The 19672-nt window shown below is 43.3% G+C and overlaps 1 protein-coding gene across 13 annotated transcripts in view; it reads right to left on the reverse strand.

Annotated features, from left to right (window-relative positions):
• The window catches only part of nrxn3b (neurexin 3b), a 151374-nt gene that overhangs the window by 6310 nt on the left and 125392 nt on the right, over positions 1 to 19672 (reverse strand). For 12 of the 13 annotated variants that reach the window (XR_015097671.1, XR_015097670.1, XR_015097668.1 and 9 more), the window contains 4 exons: positions 18312 to 18483; positions 14090 to 14179; positions 12701 to 13011; positions 4175 to 4253 (listed from right to left, as the gene is read on the reverse strand). Coding sequence is in view for 10 of the 13 variants with exons in the window: in XM_086100491.1 (XP_085956617.1) it covers positions 4175 to 4253; positions 12701 to 13011; positions 14090 to 14179; positions 18312 to 18483 (652 nt within the window). In the remaining 3 variants the exon portion in view is untranslated. The remainder of the gene's footprint in view (positions 1 to 4174; positions 4254 to 12700; positions 13012 to 14089; positions 14180 to 18311; positions 18484 to 19672) is intronic. The other variant, XM_086100490.1, reaches the window with a different exon arrangement.

Consider the following 19672-nt stretch of genomic DNA (forward strand, 5'->3'; position numbering starts at 1 on the left):
TGCGTTGAACGGCACTTCTCGGCACTTCCTTCTCCGAAGACGGCGTTCCCCGTGTCTATCCTGCGTTTGCTGAGCCGTCCGAATGGAGATGAATCGTGACCGCGAGGAAGGGATTTTGCCACGCGCGCATCCCATGAAAGCCGAAAGCCGCCGAGTGCCAGCGTTAACCAAGTCAATGGGATTTCAACCCTGAAAATTCTGGAAGAGTCAGTAATTTGAGGACTCCAAATCCTATTGTGGACTCGCGCATTGTGCCCGCAGACCCGCTTGAAGCGCATTCATTCACCTCCCACATGTCGCAGGCTGATTACCAGATGTCCATAAAACGAACGGGCCCGAGATGATATTGCTGCCTTCAAATCACCTTGAAAAAAGGTGACGGGCCGCTGACGACTATTTTCACATACGACACTGAAAAAAATAAGTTCAGCTGGTGCAGTTAAAGCGGAAATAGGGTGAGCTTTATGAGTACACGGACACATCTGTGAGGCAGCCCGCGTTCGACTTGGAATGCGAATGGGCACGACTCTCCTCGTTTGCTCTCTTGTGGAACCCACATGGGATCAAGGATAAGGGTTGAACAGTTTGTTTGTTTTTTAAATAAAAGACAGACAGCGCAACCAGAAGACAGGTAGGACACACGTCACGAAGACAGAGAGACAACCAGTTCAAGCTACACCCAACGACATGCTACACAAGGCTACTCGGTGAGGAAGTTAGCGGACAGTCATGGGTGACGGAGAAGCAGCAGCAGCAACCACAATGGAGGCCAATCGTAGGCGTGCAGAAGCAGGGGCATGTCGAGGGGAGGAAGGGGGGGGGGGGGGGGGGCTGATGTGTTCATTTTCTGGAGCTGCGTCGCAGTCCGATGCGGGGTGCATGCCACAAATGCCTTCTACTTGGAGCAACAGATAAAATAGAAAAACAGATATACTTGGTCGCAATCAAAGTCTTTTTATGCCATCTGCATTCAAACGGTAGATGCAGAGAGGCGCGGGGGCAAAAGAAGGATGGGTGAGCGTGGACGGAGATGGGAGGGGAGTCAGTCGTTCACACGCAATTTTCTTCAGACAGAATGGGGTCGCCTGCATTAGGCAGAACAAAACCATGATGGCAATAAAAGATTTGGTTGCTTTTCATTTCCCTACGTTTGACAATGGTGGCGGGGAGGGGGCGGGGGGGGGGACGTGTTTGTTTCAAAGCCATATGGCACAAAATAATAAATCCACACAAACTCGATGAGGAGGAGAACTTTGAATTTTCCAACCACCAAAAGTTCATGCGGCACAAGATGAGGCAAAAACGGGAGGAGGAGCGGCTCTGTCCTTGCTTGGAGGATGAGCGGTGGATGATGAGAAAGACACCAAAAGAAAAAAAAGAAAAAAAACACCACCACCACAACAAAATAAAAAAATTGCCCCAGTCGCGTCCCCGACAACTTAAAGCAAAGGAATATAAAAAAAAAACAATGAAAAAATTGTTTAAAAAAATGGAAAGACACCCAGCAACTGGGCCATAATCAACACCAAAGATGTTCACATGTGCATAACGGGAGAAAGACCAAAGCAAAGGTAAAAAAATAAAAAATAAAAAAAACAGAACGTAAATTGAACATCATGTCATGCATAACGACTGGAAGTGGGTTCAGGAATGAGGTGATGAATTTCTGTGTCAACATGACAAAATGTCCATGACGGGTACATGTGAGGGTGCCCTGGATGTGAGCCCCGTTTCTACGTGAGGGGAGGCTATGGATTTGAGAAAACTTGGGCTTGAGGGTCAAAGCTGAGGGTCATCATCATTCCAAAGTTGAGATGACACAAAAGAGCGATACGGAGATGATTTGGAAATTGGAAATATTGAACTTGTCTGAAAATGTCAGCCAACTTTTTCAAAAAGGAGTCTATTTATCTCCGTTCTTGCCGTGGCAATTCAAATTCGCTGCCAGGACACCACTACGGTTGGGTTAGCAACAGCAGTGGGAAAATAATGTCACGATATCAAATCTTAACAAGATAGCCAAAGTGTCAGCATGACGCGGAAACCACTTTCATGGAACTTTTCGAGTCTACGAATGGCGTGCGAAAAGGTCGTTTTGGCCAGCGGAACAGCAGGTTGTTGTTGCGCCGCCGCACGTCACCCTTTCCAGTCAAACCCAAGCTTCCTCAAAAATGTCACTTAATAGCTTGCTTTCCAAGTCTGTCGGATCACATTGACAGTGTGCATGTTTGTGTTCTCGTCTGCAGAAATAAACGGGTGTGTGTGTGCGTGTGCGTGTGTGTGTGTGTGTGTGTGTGTGTGTGTGTGTGTGTGTGTGTGTGTGTGCAGGGAGGAGGGAAGAGAGACAATGCGCACAGAAATTCGAGGATATCTGTTCTCTACATTAGAATGTTTCAGGTAAGGCAGACCTCCAACGAAAGGAAAACAGAGGTACAAACTAGAAGAGGAATAGGGGGAGGAGGAGGTAAGGGAGGGGGGAGAGGCTCGGTTGCAGTTAGTCTGCTCCATACCACGGTGTCTCTTGCTGAAAGCATCTTTGTTCTCCAAACAAACTCAAAATGTATCCTCGGTCAAAGGGGACACACCCACAGCAAACTCGGGGAAACTCAGGAAGAGGACGGATACATTTTGAAGCATCAGTGCGGGCGGCATGGGGGCTTTGATGCTAATTTTGCACTTTAGCAAGTAAAGCTGCCTCTCCACCCAATGCTGAGAGACCAAAATTAGTATCGGCAACGCCATCATGTCAGCGGCCGGAGTTGGCCCCGCAGCTAAGTGTAACTTTCAAGGTTCTGATTTCAAGGGCCTGATTTACGAAAGCTTTGCCAAGCGGACGCAGATTTGACTTTGCACGCAAACAAATGTCGTCTGGATAAGCTAATCGGCTTATTGCGCGATGCCGGCGGAAAAAGAGACGCGGCTGGGGGAAGAATCGTTCTGCTCTTATAAACAGGTCCCCCCCCGCCCCCTAAAAATATTAGGACCACTGTCTGTCCAGTATTTGGCTACAAGAAGGAATCATGCCATATCACCTATGACAAAACTGCTATTCCTTCTGCGGTTCCTCGCAATCTTCGTCAATTCCAGGTAAACAGGAACGCAAAGTAGGGATTGAACCGAGTAGTTTAGGTCAACCAATTGCTAATCAGGTGTTTAGAGCACCTCGTCTTCTGGGCGATCAATTTACAGAGGAGTTTGTGAGTTGGGTTTCTAATCATTCGTTTTTGTTTGTTGCTATACTGATCCATCGAAACGTCTTCAGGTGGAAATGGTCCGTGGTGCGAGGAAAGGTGGGGCACCGTTGCATTGTGCCGAAAAAATGTGAATGACATCATCCCTTAATGGGCTTCGACGATCGTCAACTACAAAAAAACCTCTCCAACCGACAGCGTGTGTAATTTTGTTAGCGTGAAGACGCAATCCAGCGCCCGCTATTTGCAATGTTAGTAAATCAGGCTGGATAGGTGTTTGGATGATTTTACTTGACTGCCAATGTGTATAGAAAGAATGTTTTCCTACACAAAGTTCTCACTATCGACACTTAAAACCACACACACAAGAATTTAGTAGGAAATTATATGAAAACGTTATTGGAGCACTTGAAAACTAAATATCTCTCCTTTGTTAAAAAAAATAAAATACTGTCTTGAATTAGTATCTTTATATATCTATCTATCTGTATATATAGAGAGAGATATTTTTTTAATGCTTGCATGATAAGAAAATGACTTCAAAAGACAGTGACAGTTTGACTATGCTACAGATTATTTCTATGGCCATTATTTCCTAGGAGAAAAACTGCAGTACAAACGCATCTGCGGTCACCTCAAATTAACGGAACGGATTGTGTCTGACATTAACTCTATTGTATTGTTAAATATTAACAAAATGGTAAATGGCAAGCGTGTTATTTTTCCAACATTTTATCTTTTTTAAAAAATGTTATTCTTTTTTTTTTTTTTTTTTTTACAAAATCCTACTAAATTCGTGTGTGAAAAGGTGGCTTTTTTTTTTTGGCAATAGACTTTTTAAGTTACACTTGAAGCTCTAATGGGGCATGATGCTAAGAGGAGAGGCTCCTCAGAAGCCAAAAAATAAATTAATAAAAATAAAACTTTGGGGGGGGAATCTGACTTGGGTTCGGAGCAAGCACAATTTGACACACTCATCCCACCTGTGTGTCCAGAATCGCACTCTTCCAGATCCTCGTCGTCACTGGAGCACTCGGCTGATGAAACAATGTCATCTGTTGTCTACAGACAAAGACACACAAAAAAACACACGGTCATTTTTACTCATGAATATGAAGTACAGTACTAACAAAAACAAAGTGCAGCATTGAAGAGGGGATTAATAATCATTTAACATGAAAAAAAAACCCCAAAAAACATTTGGTATCGTGACAGACCCCTCTTTCTTTCATCTTTTGGGGCAAACCAAGGAGGACCAGATTTGGGGATGTAGGTTGTATATCAAGCAGCAGCGAGCAGCCGCTGTTTATTAGAATGAATCAGCGGGATAATACAGCAGGTGCTGTCACCCGGCAGTGTTATGAAATCAGAACACTGATTGAGTTTTGCAGCGCCGCTGCGTGCATGGGGCTCTAAATATCATTGGCTTTGACAGAATAATAAAGGCATCCCAACCCTGCTCCCGCTCCTGCTTCAAAAAATGTCTGCCTCCACAACATGCATTTTTACTCGACACGTGGATTTTTTTTTTCTCAAAGGTACATTCCAAAGATCGAATATTCCCAACATGCCATAGCACGTTTGTGTACACATTGCACCTAATTAAGCGCGCAGGCATTAGGAGGCTAGAAAGTGGTGCGTTTTAAGCAAAACTGATGTAAAATACAGCCTCCTGTTAAACAGAACATTAATCACAAAGCCACATTATGGGTGTAAATGGCTCGGTTATTGCTGAAAGAGGGTTACTGCTTATTATGATGATGATGATGACGACAGCGGCGACAGATGTGGGCGGCGGGCGCACAGAGACACGAAATAGCCACTTCAGAGTTGCTTCCAGCAATTTACACCACAATGGACCAAATCCTGCATTCCCTGTAAAATATTAAATATTCACACAACATGGAATATCATGATTGAAAATCTAATACCAGGGAGATGAATTTACTTAAATCCTGCTTTGGCAATTACTTACAGTGGAAAGTATTTGTAGTTGTTTTCTGTTGGAATGATCGACTAGAACCCAAAACATTTTTAACTTTACTTTACTCGTGTCAGATTGAAAATGCCTTTTTTTTCCCTACAGTTTGTCATTGTATTTTGGTTGTTGCTACAGGTGTTCTTTTGTATTTTACAGCATTTGTAATCCAAAACCTCTTTCCTTTTCTATTTTGTTGGAGGCAATCAACATAAATTCTCTCTCATTTAATTGCTGCATAAATTACAAAAACGGATTCAGTGAGGGGGGAAAAAATATATTGTATAAAATAGCATCTCATCCATTTATGTAGTCAATTTATGTATTTTTTATTACGGTATATATCTATTTGAGGATACAAGGTGCACAAATGTCCCTTTGCATCAATCAGCATCCGAGAAGTGGCTCTCATTTGAAAAAGGTTGTCGACCCCTGATCGCCACGCACTCTCGTCTAAATGTTTGACTGCGTTCTGAGAAAATGGCTTTGAATTGCCACGTTTGACATTTGCGGGCCCGCAAGACGTGAGCGCCATTCATCTTAATGAAACGCATGATGCACCCCTGCCTCGGCGCTTGTGATTGAAAGACTCCTCATGAAGGCCCGAAGGTGTGCTTGCTTAACACAGGGGCAATGAAGTGACACACAAAGCTCAATCGGCCCTCCGTGGGAGAATGACAACATGGGGCTGCCAAAAAAAAAAAAAAAAAAAAGGACAAAGGGAATTGTTGGAGCGCAAAAAGCCATAAACTGTTGTTGTGCGCGTGCTGAGAAGGGGGCCAACAGTGGCGCAGCAGAATGATGTGGTTGGCCAACACGACTACAAAAAATGATTTCACAGCTGGGGAAATCCAATTCTCTAAATCTCCATAACATAGAAAGTGTTATATACTCTGCTAGCAAAAAAAATAATAATTTAAAAAAACCGAAAACAAAAACTATTATGTTTGTGTACCATAATTATTCTCCTCTATCCATTTTGGAGGTGGCCCTTTTCTGTTCTGATTCTGGCTCGGTGCACAAAGCAGGGTCCATAAAGTCATGCTTGGTTGAGTTTATTGCTGGTAAACTTGACCCCAACCTCAGCTAGGAAGCTTTTCCACACCTTCCGATTTCTCTTCTTGTAGCTTTCTGGCATTACGTGTCCTTTAAATTTTCTTTCCATACTGTCATGTATATACTAACAAGAGTACTTCCTCAAAGGGAAGTTGGAGGGATTTATTTCCACCAATGTACCATTACATTATTTGAAGTCCGACCTATATTTGACTGTGTGCGTAATTGCATGCGGTTGGAGAGTGGATGGCGAATCATTAGCTCAGAGTTAAAATGGGAATAGAATGGTTTTGACGGCGGGGATAGCGGTGGGATATTTGAGGTGAGACGTTTCATGATTGAAGGGAAAACTATAATGGCGTATTAACAAAGCCACCGAGCGTATTTAGGCAAAAAAAAAAAGAAAAAAAGAAATAAAAAATGCTCCCGCGTATGCCATCCTCTGCCTGTGTGTGAAAGAAAGCAGAAGGCTGTCAGTCGAAACATCACGCCCGATTTATCTCCATGACATCGTTCTGCGTCTTAACACCACAAACAAACACCGCAGCCAAATCAATAAATAACCAGTCCTCATTAAATCAGCTTTTACTTCTGACTGCTTCTGCACATCAAGCAGGAGGATTCCTCGTGGGATCAATAGAGACAAACAGAAAAGTCAGCCCTTCTGGAACATCAGGCACAACTCAAAAGACGTTCACAGCTGAAGAACCAGCTCCACTACCACCACAACAGCAACAGCAACTCGAAAGAAGGATCAAGACACTGGATCCAAATCTCCTTGAATTACAATTTCCAAACCACCGACATGCCTTGCATTATATCAGCGCACGGCGACGCCAGTAAAACGCTACCTTGAGATACGAGTGACCCGACTTGTGAGTTTGGTACAAGATGGCATTCAAATTTTTTCTTTGACCTGGATGCCAAAAAAAAAAAAGTTGAATGTCAGCGAATAAACTCAAATTAGGAGCATGGAGCATTTCGGCATTGCATGAACAGTTCTTCTTCTTCAAAAAAAAAAAAGGTTTCAAGCTTTATTGCCAGTATACCAAATAAAGACAAAAGAGAATTACACATGCATTGAAAACAACGCTTAGCTTTGCCTTAACGTTCATTAGCTTCATGCTAACAAAAAAAAAATCAAAACTCCATAGACGGGCTAACGTGTCATGGTGAGATTCTGCTTTAACATCATACTGAAAAGGCATACATTCTTTATCCTTTGCGTAGACCGACTAATATTGAAGCGCTTTTTAACATGGTAAAAGCCCCTTGTTAGCTTCAGCTGCCTCAGTTGTCCATCGTCTTCTCCCCTGGGGTCAATAAAAGCAATGTCAACGGCTAAAAGGCTCCAGGGCTGACAAACATGACATGAAGCGTGAGTATGATAGCGCTGTTTGGGAAAGCGAATAGGAACACAAGCACAGACTCTGTTCCACTGAGTCATATCATCATGCAAGTTGCTCTTGAACACACCGCAGTCAGAAGAAATGACCTTCAAATGCTTTTCTTCCCTAAAGGGCTGGAGGAAACTGAGAAACAAAGCCTTTTGAGAAACAACACATTATGGAACCCCATTACTTCTTCTATCATACCCAATTTGCTTTATTTACAAAGGCAGAATGCCTGATGGCTACAACCGATGTGTGTGTGTGTGTGTGTGTGTGTTTTGAGCAGATGAGAGAAAAAAAAAGAAGCCAGACAAATCAATTGTCCTCAAGCACTTCATCCCAGCAGACAGTTGCCATGGATATGCAATATGGTTACACGTTGGGAGATCAAAGTGACGACGCGGAGGCAAGGGCATATCAAAGGCAGGATTCAAAGCAACTTCTTAATATTCCCCGCGGTGCCGCTTCGTTACCTCAAACTTTCAGATACTTCATAGAGACGCGGCCAAAATCGTCGCTACCCTTCTACTCGACAAGACTCCACATTGGTCTGCAATCACTTCAAACCCACCAGACTCAAATGTAGAAAAACAATTTGTCCATCCATCTGTTATCCAAAGCGCTTATCCTCACGTTCCTCATGAAAATCTGTGATATTTATTTTTTATTCTTTAGATTTTGACACAGATTCAAGGCACCCTGTGCAGGAGGCAGCAAATCAACCTCGAGTGTTCTCTATGTTTTGGTACAGGAGGTATTCTTCTCTTTTCATATTTCATGCTCGCTTGAGTGAGTTGACAAAAAGCTGTCCATACAAACTTTGCGGCTTGGAAATATGCAATTTGGTGTTTTCAGTGGCAACTGGGAGGTTTTCATTCTTTAACAAAGGGTACGGACATTTTTTTCCCCTGTGTGCGTGTGTGTGTGTGTGTGTGTGTGTGTGTGTGTGTGTGTGTGTGTGTGTGTGTGTGTGTGTGTGTGCGTGCGTGTGTGTTCCTGAGAAATACTTCAGGCAGAATCTCTTCTCATGGGGAACTCAGATGTTTGACTTTGAGCTTTACTTTCCAACTATCTCACTCCTTCCTGTGCCTCTCCTATCTATCTGAGGTTTATGGAAGTTGAGGACAGTCTGTTGTGCTTGTTATCACGTCCAATCTGGGCTTTGGCAGGCTGACAAGGCACACGCTCGTATTACACGGGGATTCACTGGCACTGTGCGCTATTCCTATCTGTCACACTGACATAGCTCGTTCGGTCCATGTTCCTGATTCGGGGCCAGAAGATGGGCTAAAGAATGATCATGATGGAAATGGCATCACGGACTGGAAGCTGGGAAAAAAAAAATAAATGGAAAAATACAAAAATAAATAAATTGTGAGTCAATTCAAACAGAATAAAATCCAGGATCAACTTGTAGGGCCAAATCGTCCAGTATCACGATCGCCTAAACCAAATGTTGACATTTCCAGTGAGCTTTTATGGGTATTACAGAGAATAAAAAGAGGGCGGGGCAATGGCAGGATGTGAGGAGAGCATCTCGCTGGAAAAGATGACTAAAGCAAACAAGAGAGTGCTCAACTTCACGGTGTTGGTTTCAGCAAAATTGGTTATGTGGCGATTATTTCTCTTTTTCTCGAGGACCAGCCGGCGCATACAGCACACCAAAGGGTTGCTGGCGCACAGAAAACTCTAATTGCCCCGAGGCCAAAGGCAGCCACTTTCAAACAGGCTCGTTCATCTTCTCCTGGAAAAGGAAATGGTCTTCGGCCCTGATCCTGAATCAACCCCCCCCCCCACCCCCCACCCCGCCGCCTCAGTGTACAAGGTCATCAGGGAAGCCGTGCGACAAACAAACTCACTCACGCTCGGCGCGCACTATACGCCATCAACACAAGCCTGCAGACTCGTGTTGATTTCTACCCTTTATGTTATCGGATGCATGTGGGCTATCCAGGCTCGGCGGCACCAAAAATAAATAAATGAATAACTAGCGCTGCATTTGAAAGCACCGAAAGCATTTGAAAGGACCGAAATTCGGTTCTCACCTCGCATGATGTGAATCTATTCACATCATAAAGATAAGAAAACCTTTATTAGTCTCGCAATGGAGAAATTCCCAATTCACAGCAGCAAAGTTATGAAAGGAAGAAGTAGAACAACAAAATATAGGAGCTGCTGGAAAGGCAGCCACTCTCGCGGCGCCATTTTGAAGGTGCCATGCGAGGTGAGAACAATGCGTGCCAACATTCATGCCATACGTACTTCATGAAATGCCTGCACATGAGGAAACGCAGAGCCACAGTAGCCGACGCATTTTTCCGGCATGTATTGAATGCCCGGAAGAACAGTAAATAGGCAATGAGCACTCTTCGGCAGGAGCTGCGGTTGGCCACAGCTCACATTCCGACACTCACAAATGATTTCTAATCTTTTGTGGGAATATTAAAACCTTAGTAGATGAGTCTGAAGTGCTGTCTTTGAAGTTGAGAAATGAGGGTGAGAAATCGGATTAAAAAAAAACATTGCAGAACCAGAAAGAACCATATAATAGCGTGAACAAGCTAAGCCTTAAATATCTGCAGCACACCACTGGAATGTATACACATGAACCAAATAAGAGCTAGGAAGGAAAATAAGTAAACACTGCTGCTCCAGCCAATCGCATAGCAGCGTATGAGTGAAAAATACACAAATTAAAACAAAAACAAATGCTGTGGAATCTCAATGATCAACCGGAATTAGCCCACTGAGATTCATTTGTGGCTGTAACTGATTTGGATGATTTGTTTTGCTAATAGCGTAATCCGTTTCGTTCCGACGTCTATGGTTATCCACCACTTTTCCATCACTGGCAATCTTTTTAGGATGGGATCATCCAAAACACATTTGGAGTCAACCTTTCAGTGTGGACATCTAACGGTATTTGCTGATGTCACGTGGAACCTGCCTGCTTCAGTCTTGATTTTTGAGGCATAGTGTTCCATAAACGTTTTGTATTCCATTTTGGTGCTACCCCTATAATTATATAAATGAACACTAATACCATGGAAATATAGCATTTACATAAACCGTTGTGCTTTTTGGGGGGAAAATAAGTCGACAATTAAAGACCAAAGAGAATATAGCTCCTCATTGCAAAGTTTTAACTTTTTCAAAAGGCTTAGCACATGATTTAATAAGTCTTGTATAATCCATGTCAGTGTGCAGGCACCCGCAGTGGGTTAGATTGCATCTGTTCAGAAAGAAGAACAACCTGAATTTGAGATGTAAATTCCCTAAATAATATGCATGGTGTTACTTAATCCACATGTATGCCAAACGATCTGCGGCACAATTACGGGAACATTTGAATTTCCGTCACTGACGTGATATGTTACACTCAACTGCCTTCATCGATTTGCACCGTGGGGAGCCAACGCCGACTATATGCTCAGCCTTGGCGCTCTCTTGCCTGCACTGTGGTTCTGCATTTCAATTGGACGCGCGGAGAAGAAGTCACGGCGCATACGTCCGTATACGATTGTTTTGGCCCTCGTTGGGCCAGCAGCGTGCTGCGTAGGTGTCGGCTGATGACACAGGAGGGTTACGCGCGCAAACATACGCACGCACTCACACAAACAAGCATTTCCTCAGGTTCTCTCCAAGCTGTGAACAATGTAGGGGGACATCCATTACAAACGCCCCTGTGGCGTGATCACCCTGCAGCGAGCTGCTGGTGCTCGAACACTAAGCGGCAAACTATCACGGTCGCACAAATAGAAGATCACACGTGTGGTACCAGTAAATTCAAACACGTATTTTCCTGTGACGCCTGTTCCTAATTTGACATATTCCAAAGAGACAACAGATATATATGGCGCATATGCCCTGGATTTAAGAAAGAAGCACCAACAACCATTTTTTTTTTTTTTGAGAGGGCCAAGTGAACACGTCTGACCCACAGATAAGGCGTGTAACGCAACAATGGACTAGAGCCGGGAAGGAAAAAAAGCATCTTCTGTCTGCACGTCCCCTCGGAGTGATCATTAATTAAGCGTGAGATTGGCTCTTGCCACCCGGCGCTCATTGTGGCGATCCAAAGCAGTGGAGGGATTTGCTAAATCTCACCCGAGAGACCGAGACAGCGAGTGTTTGTGAAGTGGACTGAAAATAGATTTGCGAGGAGAGAATATAAGTTTCGGTCTACTAAACACACACACACACATGATGGTGTATTTTGTCAAAAGGAAGAGCACTCTTTAAGGCTGAATTTAAACATGGTTCAAGTCACACAAATTGTTTTCTGCGATGCACCATTCGTCAGGTACATCAAATTATGACACATAAGATGCACTAAACAAAACAACGCAATTCTGCTTATTCTTCAGATTTTTTTTCCCCCTCTCAGTCCACTAAAAAAGGGTAAGCGTAATGACAAAGAGGAAAGGTTAAAAAAATAAACAGTACGGACAATTGTACCATCCAGCTCGGCTGAGTCACCTCCACTGAATAGTGTACAGCATGCTTTACTACTTTTGTAGTGCTAAAGTTTGTAACAGATTTGGCTTCTTCTAAAGTGCCACCATCACAGACCATCTGTTGCTGCGGAAGAAGCTAACAAGCAGTGAATGCTACCTGGAGTCCCAAATCTTTGCCAGCCGTGCCTGCAGGCCTGAGAGAGTTATTGCTTGAAAAACGAGCAACGGCTTGTTCAATTTGTCTCCTGGGTGTCAAATGACCACACGGCTTGATTACTTTCTTAGCACAGCATGCAGCAGCATCCTTGGCTTGGAGTCAGACTGACAAGAGACAGCTGGAGACAAAAAAAACCCAGGAAAACGGGGCAATGGAGTAAACGAGAGACAAGCTGCAAGTTTGTTTGAACGTGTCTACCCTTGAAACGTTCAACTCCCCGAGCCGTGCATGAGGCAGTTCAATTTACAATCCAGCCGTAGCGACAAAACACAAGTCAAGGAGACACTTTGTGTTAACTGACTGTCATCCGGCAAAACATGGAGGACTCCAACAAAACTTTATTTTTTCTTTTCTTTAAATTGAGTAACTGGACAAATTGTGTTACTCTAAAATGTGACTTGACATCCTACCTGGATGGTGGGTGGCGAGCGCTGCTTGCGAGTGGTGGTCGTGGACAGGGTGGTGGTGGTCTCGATAAAGGTGGTGGACATCTCAGGTGGTACGGAGGTGGTCGTGCGTGCTGCGCCCCTATTGGCCGGCACATCGCCCACCAGCCGAACACTGCCGTTCACCTTGATATTGGCGTGGCCTTCGGCGGCCATGTTGAGCACCTTGAGCCCGTTGTAGTAGAGGCCTGAAAGCTGGCCCTGATAGGGCCGCTTGCGGTCATTTCCACCAATGGATATAGTCGCTTGGGTGTTGAAGATAGTGAGTTGCCGGCCTGGGACGGGAGGAGGCGAGTTATTTAGAAACGGTCAATGTGATGTGAATGTAGAAAGCTAAATGTTTTCAAGCTAGTGAATCTACTTTTTATTTTAAATCATAGCACAACTATGTAAACAGCAAACTACTGCTACATGAGATGTCATTTTTCAAAAAAAATGTGAATGTACAAGCCCTAATGCTAAAATAATTGTCTGAAAAAGAGAACACATACAAATGAAATAAATATGGCCCAGACTGCCACATTCTGCACTCAACAGTTTGTACAAAACTGTGAGCTCATACGCTTGAATAGATAACCATGTCAGGTGCAACGATAGAGAATGAGCAAGCCACGTTTACCACATGTCAAATGGAAAAAAAAATTGTCAATAAGATGTGTTCAAATACTGCGAAAACATACCATGCATTCATGATGAGATGAAAAAAAAAACACAGATTTTGTACAAGTTAGGACTGGCAATTAAACAGCTGATTGGTATAATGCAAGCTTGTTATGTGCATGTCTTCATACATTGGGAGCACAGAATGAAGAAGGCGTGAGGGCCGGGGGGACGAGATGCTCATGTCACAATGGCCAAAATGAAATAGCACATGTGCAATCATGCAGGCGGTAGCACTTAATGGTATTTTGTTTTTTTTTAGAAATGTTTTAGCACTTGTTAAAGGGACTTTATAATCAGGTTATATTGGTTTTGTGCAATTCATTTTAGATGTCGTTTATAATGTTGTTATGTTGAGTCATGAATTTGATTATGCAGCTAAAAGAACGGTTGAAGCAGTGAGGGGGTTTTCATCTCCCGATTCTGGAGATTTGGGTTTTTCTTCCATTCCCTTCCCAGTCCCTTTAACTGGTTTCAAGGCTACAACCAAAGATTTCAACGATGATGATGGCAAATGAGAGCTAAGGGTATATCAAAAAATGGAGGAGGTAGCAAAAAAAAAAAAATGGAAATGAAATAGTTTACATGTTTTTAAAAGGGTTTAAGGGACAGTTTTTCATTCTCAAAGGGAGCAAGCCGATGGAATGAGAGCAAATCAAAGACGTACACGGGAGAAGTTGGATAGAGCTTTACCTTTCTCCTGAAGCCAATCTTCTACGGGCCGGGTATATTTGAATGGGATTTTCTTATTTGCCATTTGAAAGCGCTCAATGTCGCTGTTGCCTTAAAGTTTAACAAACAGTTTGAAAGGGTTGGCAACACACAAAACACATTTATACAGTGGTTTAGACGAATTTTGTCTTTGTTTTATGATTTTTTAAAAAAAGTAAATATTTATGCAGTTTTAACCAAGTATCTTTTGGTTATTATTCTCTTTTTTTTTTCTTGATGTTAAAAGATTCCACATTACATGTAAATTACATTGACCATGGGAGCTAAAAAAAAAAAAAAAGTATGATTAACCTTCAAGGATCAAATATTCTTTACAAAAGCACCAAATACATACAGGTCTGCAAAACAAGCTAATAAAAAAACATATTCATTAAGTTTTACAAGTGAAACAATGAAGGATACTAAGCAGTCAAATAGGGAGACATCCATAAACCGTCTTCTTGTCACGCTAATTGGAGGTAATCGTGCGCTAACTCCCACTGGACACCACTTGATTTAAAATCTCTCGGGCCACACAATCAATCATTTGCTTTTATTTTGTTTTATGTGCAGGAAAGGAAGCATGTGGCAGGTAGCGCAAAGTGTCTGAAGTCATGCAGACACTTACAGCCTCCCCCTGCCCCCTCGCCACCAAATGCCACAAATGAAAGGCAGGTCATCAACTTTGGCAGTTATTTAAAAAAATAAAATAAAATTAAAAAAAAGAATTGAGCGACAGGACGAATCCTCTATTTTCACTTCCCTATTTGTAAGCTTGCATGAGGCATTATCAAAACAAAAAAATATGGAGTGTGCATTTCATTGCCGCACTCTTAACAGCTATAAATCTTTTTACATTTACATTTTACAGAGACAGATGATTTACATTATTTCCCTTATTAACTGGGGGAAATGATTAAAAAAATCCTAACTTGGATTTCATTTTTATCAAAGTTAGAGGGACTCATTCCAAACTTTGCCATTATTATTATTATTTTTTTTTTTCGGGGGGTAGAAATGATTGTCACCCACATAACGTTGAAGAGTGCCATGTGATGGTTTGGTGGCTTGCCCACCACATTATTTTCACTGAGGTCCCATGAAAGCACCAGAGTGCATCAAAATGGTGAAAAATGGCCCCTCTGCGAGAGGCTACGGGCATTTTTGTCTATTTGGAGAAGATGAGCACATTTGATGGACTGCGGTCCTGTCTGGAGCTGGATATATGCCGCCCTTGCTTATATAAACACATCATAACACCGAAGCATGCCTTATATTTTGTAACGATACCTCCACTTTCTCTGGCAATGTTTCACATTTATTTTCCATTCTGAACTCATTTTGCATCGCGTGGTTATTTGCACACTGCTTTTCACTTTGGGCTTTCAACGCAATCAGCTGCCCTTGCGAGCTCAGTCACTTTCTTTGGCTGCGTAACTTCCCTCATTCACTCTTCAATACCTCTCCCCGTCATGATCTGTTTTTGACACCTTGAGGTCAGTCCTCATAGATGCTTTGCGAGAGCATTGAACAGTACCTCCAATGCCACCCAGCTCCTTGTTTTATACTTTACTTTCAGAATTATCCAAACCCTCTGAATTGTCATCTCACTGGGCGGCACAGCTATGGGAGTGGGTGGGGCTAGTCAAAGGAACAATCGGTTGTGGGTCGTGGTCTCCAAGTGCGCGCCTCACAAAGCGGACGTGCTTCCACCATGTTGGGACTGTAGTGCGCCGCATGGAGTGAAAAGAGCCGCTTTGGTTAAACTCGGCATTGAACACTCACACAGCGCCGCAGCCCTCCCTTTTTCCAGTTTGCCAGCCTGCGCTCCGCTATCAAACTCCCGACAACGGGTGTGGCCCGCCTCCGCATGGTTAGCGCCCTGCTTCGCGCGGGATGTAGACCGCCCACAAAATAATAGAGCCCTATGTGTAAAATGTTTAATATGAAATTCATATGCACTCCTAAAAGTGCAGCAAATACCAACCAATGTTATTTAAATGGCAGCTCGCACCTCATAACAGCCTGAACTGCTTATTAAACCGTCAACTCCACCTATACCGACTCGATCCTCTCATGTCTGTGCTGGGATGCATTTATTCTGAACAAATATGACACATTTCCATTAGTGCCGCGATTAAGTGTAACTTTTTTTTTTTATGTTAACACAACCGTCTCCAATTATTTTTGCCATTTTGGAACTGTCCTCAAAAACTCCTACTCCTGAGACTTTCAACCCAATAAAAGGGAGCGAGCAGAGCGTAAAAGCAATTGAGAGAAAATAGGGCCTTTTCTTTCTCCATGTATTACTACTCCTCCCTCATAAGCCTCGTATATTCCACAGCATAAGTATCACAGAGCTGTGCGAGTGCTTGTGTCCAATATTCAACCTCAGCTACTTCTTTGCACCTACCACCTCTCTATGCATCCATCTTTTATTCTAAATGCTCATATTTAGTTGGCAAATGAGCATTTGCAAGCTTTGATGAATCCATTAAAAAAAAAAAAAAAACGTTGGTGAGATGTCCAATTAACACGAGCCCAGCCGGAGTGCAAACACCTTCCACTGACAAGCAATCGAGCGACACCTCTGTCCGCAATTCCCAACCAGGGAGAGCGGGCAGGCCCCGATCTGGCAACTGTTTATCGAGCAGCCCCGGCGCCCCGTGGCGCCTGCCACCTTCGCGCTAAACACAGAGTGCGAGGAATCACTCGATGCATCACAACGTGTAGTTACTCATGAGATGCTTTTACAAGGGATAAAAGGGGGGGGGGGGGAGAATCAAACGCTAGCTGTGTAATTACCATCACTGACTGATCCGCAAAGGACCCGCGCCAAAGAAAGAAAATTAATTGCAATGCATTCAGGTGGAGAGAAAACGGGAACAATATCAATTTGAGCACTTGTATCATCTGAAAGCTTAAAGGATAGAAATCCGTGCCGTATGTTTCCATGTGCGGTCCAGCTGGCAAACATTCATCAGACTCTGAATGGGCACTTAACGGAATATTGAGGGGCGGGGGTGTTGGTAAACAACCGCAGTGCATTGATGCAGAGGGCACTTTGAGGTAATTAAGAAGACGGCGAGGGTCAAACAACTCTGCCAAATTAACGACTGTTGAAAGAAGGGAGGAACGTGGGCCTGTCTCCAGCTGAATGAATGTGGTTATTACTGTTTTGATTTGATTTTTTTTTTTTAGGCACCCTGGCTACCATGCCAAACCTTTACTGCCAATGGGCAGGTTTGTCACCCCTATGGACTCAAGTTCGAATTCTGGGTGAGAGGACGAATGTGGCAAATGATGTCGGAAGTGGGACCGTTCCTTGCCGTCAGTCTCGTAGTCCCACTGGTATCAAGGGGGAGTCGTGTGCTACATAACTGTACTTAAAACACAGTCGCTAAACCATTCTTTCTTTGTATGGTCCAAGAAAAGCCAAGGACGGACGGCCAATGGCAAAAGAAAGCGAGCGACAGAAGGGATTAACATCACCTGCACGGCACGGAACCAAACTACAAGCAGTGTGCCAGGTCACGCCAAGGGAGGATGGGGCCCAGTTGGTGGTGATGGCATGCAACTGGGGGTGGGGGGGGGGGGGGGGGAATGCTGGAGGCATGTTGAGAAGTCAGAGGGATCAACATTCATTTGTGTACTGTTAGTCTTATATTTGGATTTTTTTTTTCATCATTTCTGTTGAGATGTACCTATTGGCTTCGACAAAGAGGGTTGTGCTTTCATGACTATTTGTTCGTAATTGTCGTGAGTACACGCCGATACCCCGGTAAAGAAATCTATTTTGACAGTGATAGGCATCTGCGAAGGCGTTTATTTTGGTGTTGATCCCAAAAAGTTCGGATGAGAGACTTGTGTCATCATCCCGGATGTCTGCACATCTTTCGTAACGAGCTGCAAAGTGGTACAAAACCAACTTGATTTCTTCAGGACATTCATTTTTGGAACCAAAGAGCATGGCACATCTCCCTGTTCATTTCTCAAGCTGGCAATGTTTGAAATAAGATTTGGGACATCCTGTATAGCAAAACACAAATGCATGATTTTTGCTTTATACAGGGAAAGGGCCATGTGCGATTTTAGCTACATGTTGATACCCTTAATTTACGCAAATAGGTGGTGTCCAGTGGTTTAAAATGAATAAACCTCCACTAAGTCGTGAGCAAATGACCGCATATAAAGTAGAGTGTACCTGAAGGAAAGTGCTCATTGATGGGCCAGTTGTCCACTTGTAACGTAGCATTTCCTCCATTCCTGGTGAATCGAACCAAATGGTATTTGCCATCATTTACCGCTGTCGTCATCTCTTTCACACTGATATCCACCGTCCCAATGTTGAAGGTCACACCTACTTTCCCTTGCTCCTGGAGGGAAATGAGGAAAAAAAAAAGTCTTAGTTAAGTCCTAAGCCTTGCCACTTGTCAATTTGGCAGACCACTCTGCACCCCATTGGGCGTTCCCGTAAAGCGATGGTGTGTCCTCAAAGATATGTCACTTTGATTGGTGGTAAATGGAGTCAGCTTTGTTTATGCTACTTTTTTTTTTAAAAATACTTTTTACACCTGCTTGCATGCGTTTGGCAAATTACCAATACCCGGTCTAACACGCCCCATCACTGATTCTGTTCAATATAAAAATCTTTTTTTTAAAAACGCTCTGCTAGTTTGGTTTTTGATTTTCTTGGGCTCTCAAGTGTGTTTTGGCATATTCAGGTATGTTACCAGAAAAAAAGATGTTCAATAAGCAGGTGGTGACTGGGAACAACCTGTTTTCTGTGCCATTTGTTTTCATCCCCTGCCTGGAATCTTTTGTAGAATTGCCCCCCCCCCCCCCCCCCCTTTTAGAAGCCGGGAGCGAAGGCATTGTTTTTCATGCCAAAATAGACATGACAAAAGGGGCAGACGCATGTTAACGGATCCAGAGGGACCCTGTTTCTGAGTGGCTAACCGTCACCAAGCAGACCCTGACACTATTAAGCTCTACTCAAGGTACTTGTCACAATTTAAAATGACATAACACTTAAACCCGCCGACCCCTATTTAATGTTGAATGCTCCTTGGTATTACAAGAGCATTTCATTAGGCCGACGTTCCGTATATTTCAACATTAGAGTCCATTAGGCTTTACCTCCTCCTACATCCTTGTCTAATAAGATATTAAAATAATCTGCTCGTTAAAGATAACTGTAGCACACAGCAGTTAGTGAAGTTAATCGTATGAGATCGTTCCTCACGTATAGACAAAAAAAAATCAGTAAAACACACACTTGCACGTTTTTGAAGAAAGATAAGAAAGAAATTCTCAAGTTTCTTTGCACTTTGGAATTTCTTTGAACTTTTCAAACGGCAAAGGTTGCATTGACTACCTCGCTCGTACTTAAAATCTAAACAAGGCGATTCTATTTCAAAAGGGGAAGGTGGCACGCCATTACAGTGTTCTCACCACCCTAATGCAATTCACGACTGGGCTTTTCCTCTCTGCAACAACCTCCAGATTAGATAAGAATAGAAAAAGGATGTCAGTGGGGGACATAAGACGGCCAGCACAAAATTT

The sequence above is a fragment of the Hippocampus guttulatus genome, chromosome 20, assembly GCF_054856545.1.
Source record: "Hippocampus guttulatus isolate MCC_2025c chromosome 20, RoL_Hgut_1.0, whole genome shotgun sequence".
NCBI lineage: Eukaryota > Metazoa > Chordata > Actinopteri > Syngnathiformes > Syngnathidae > Hippocampus > Hippocampus guttulatus.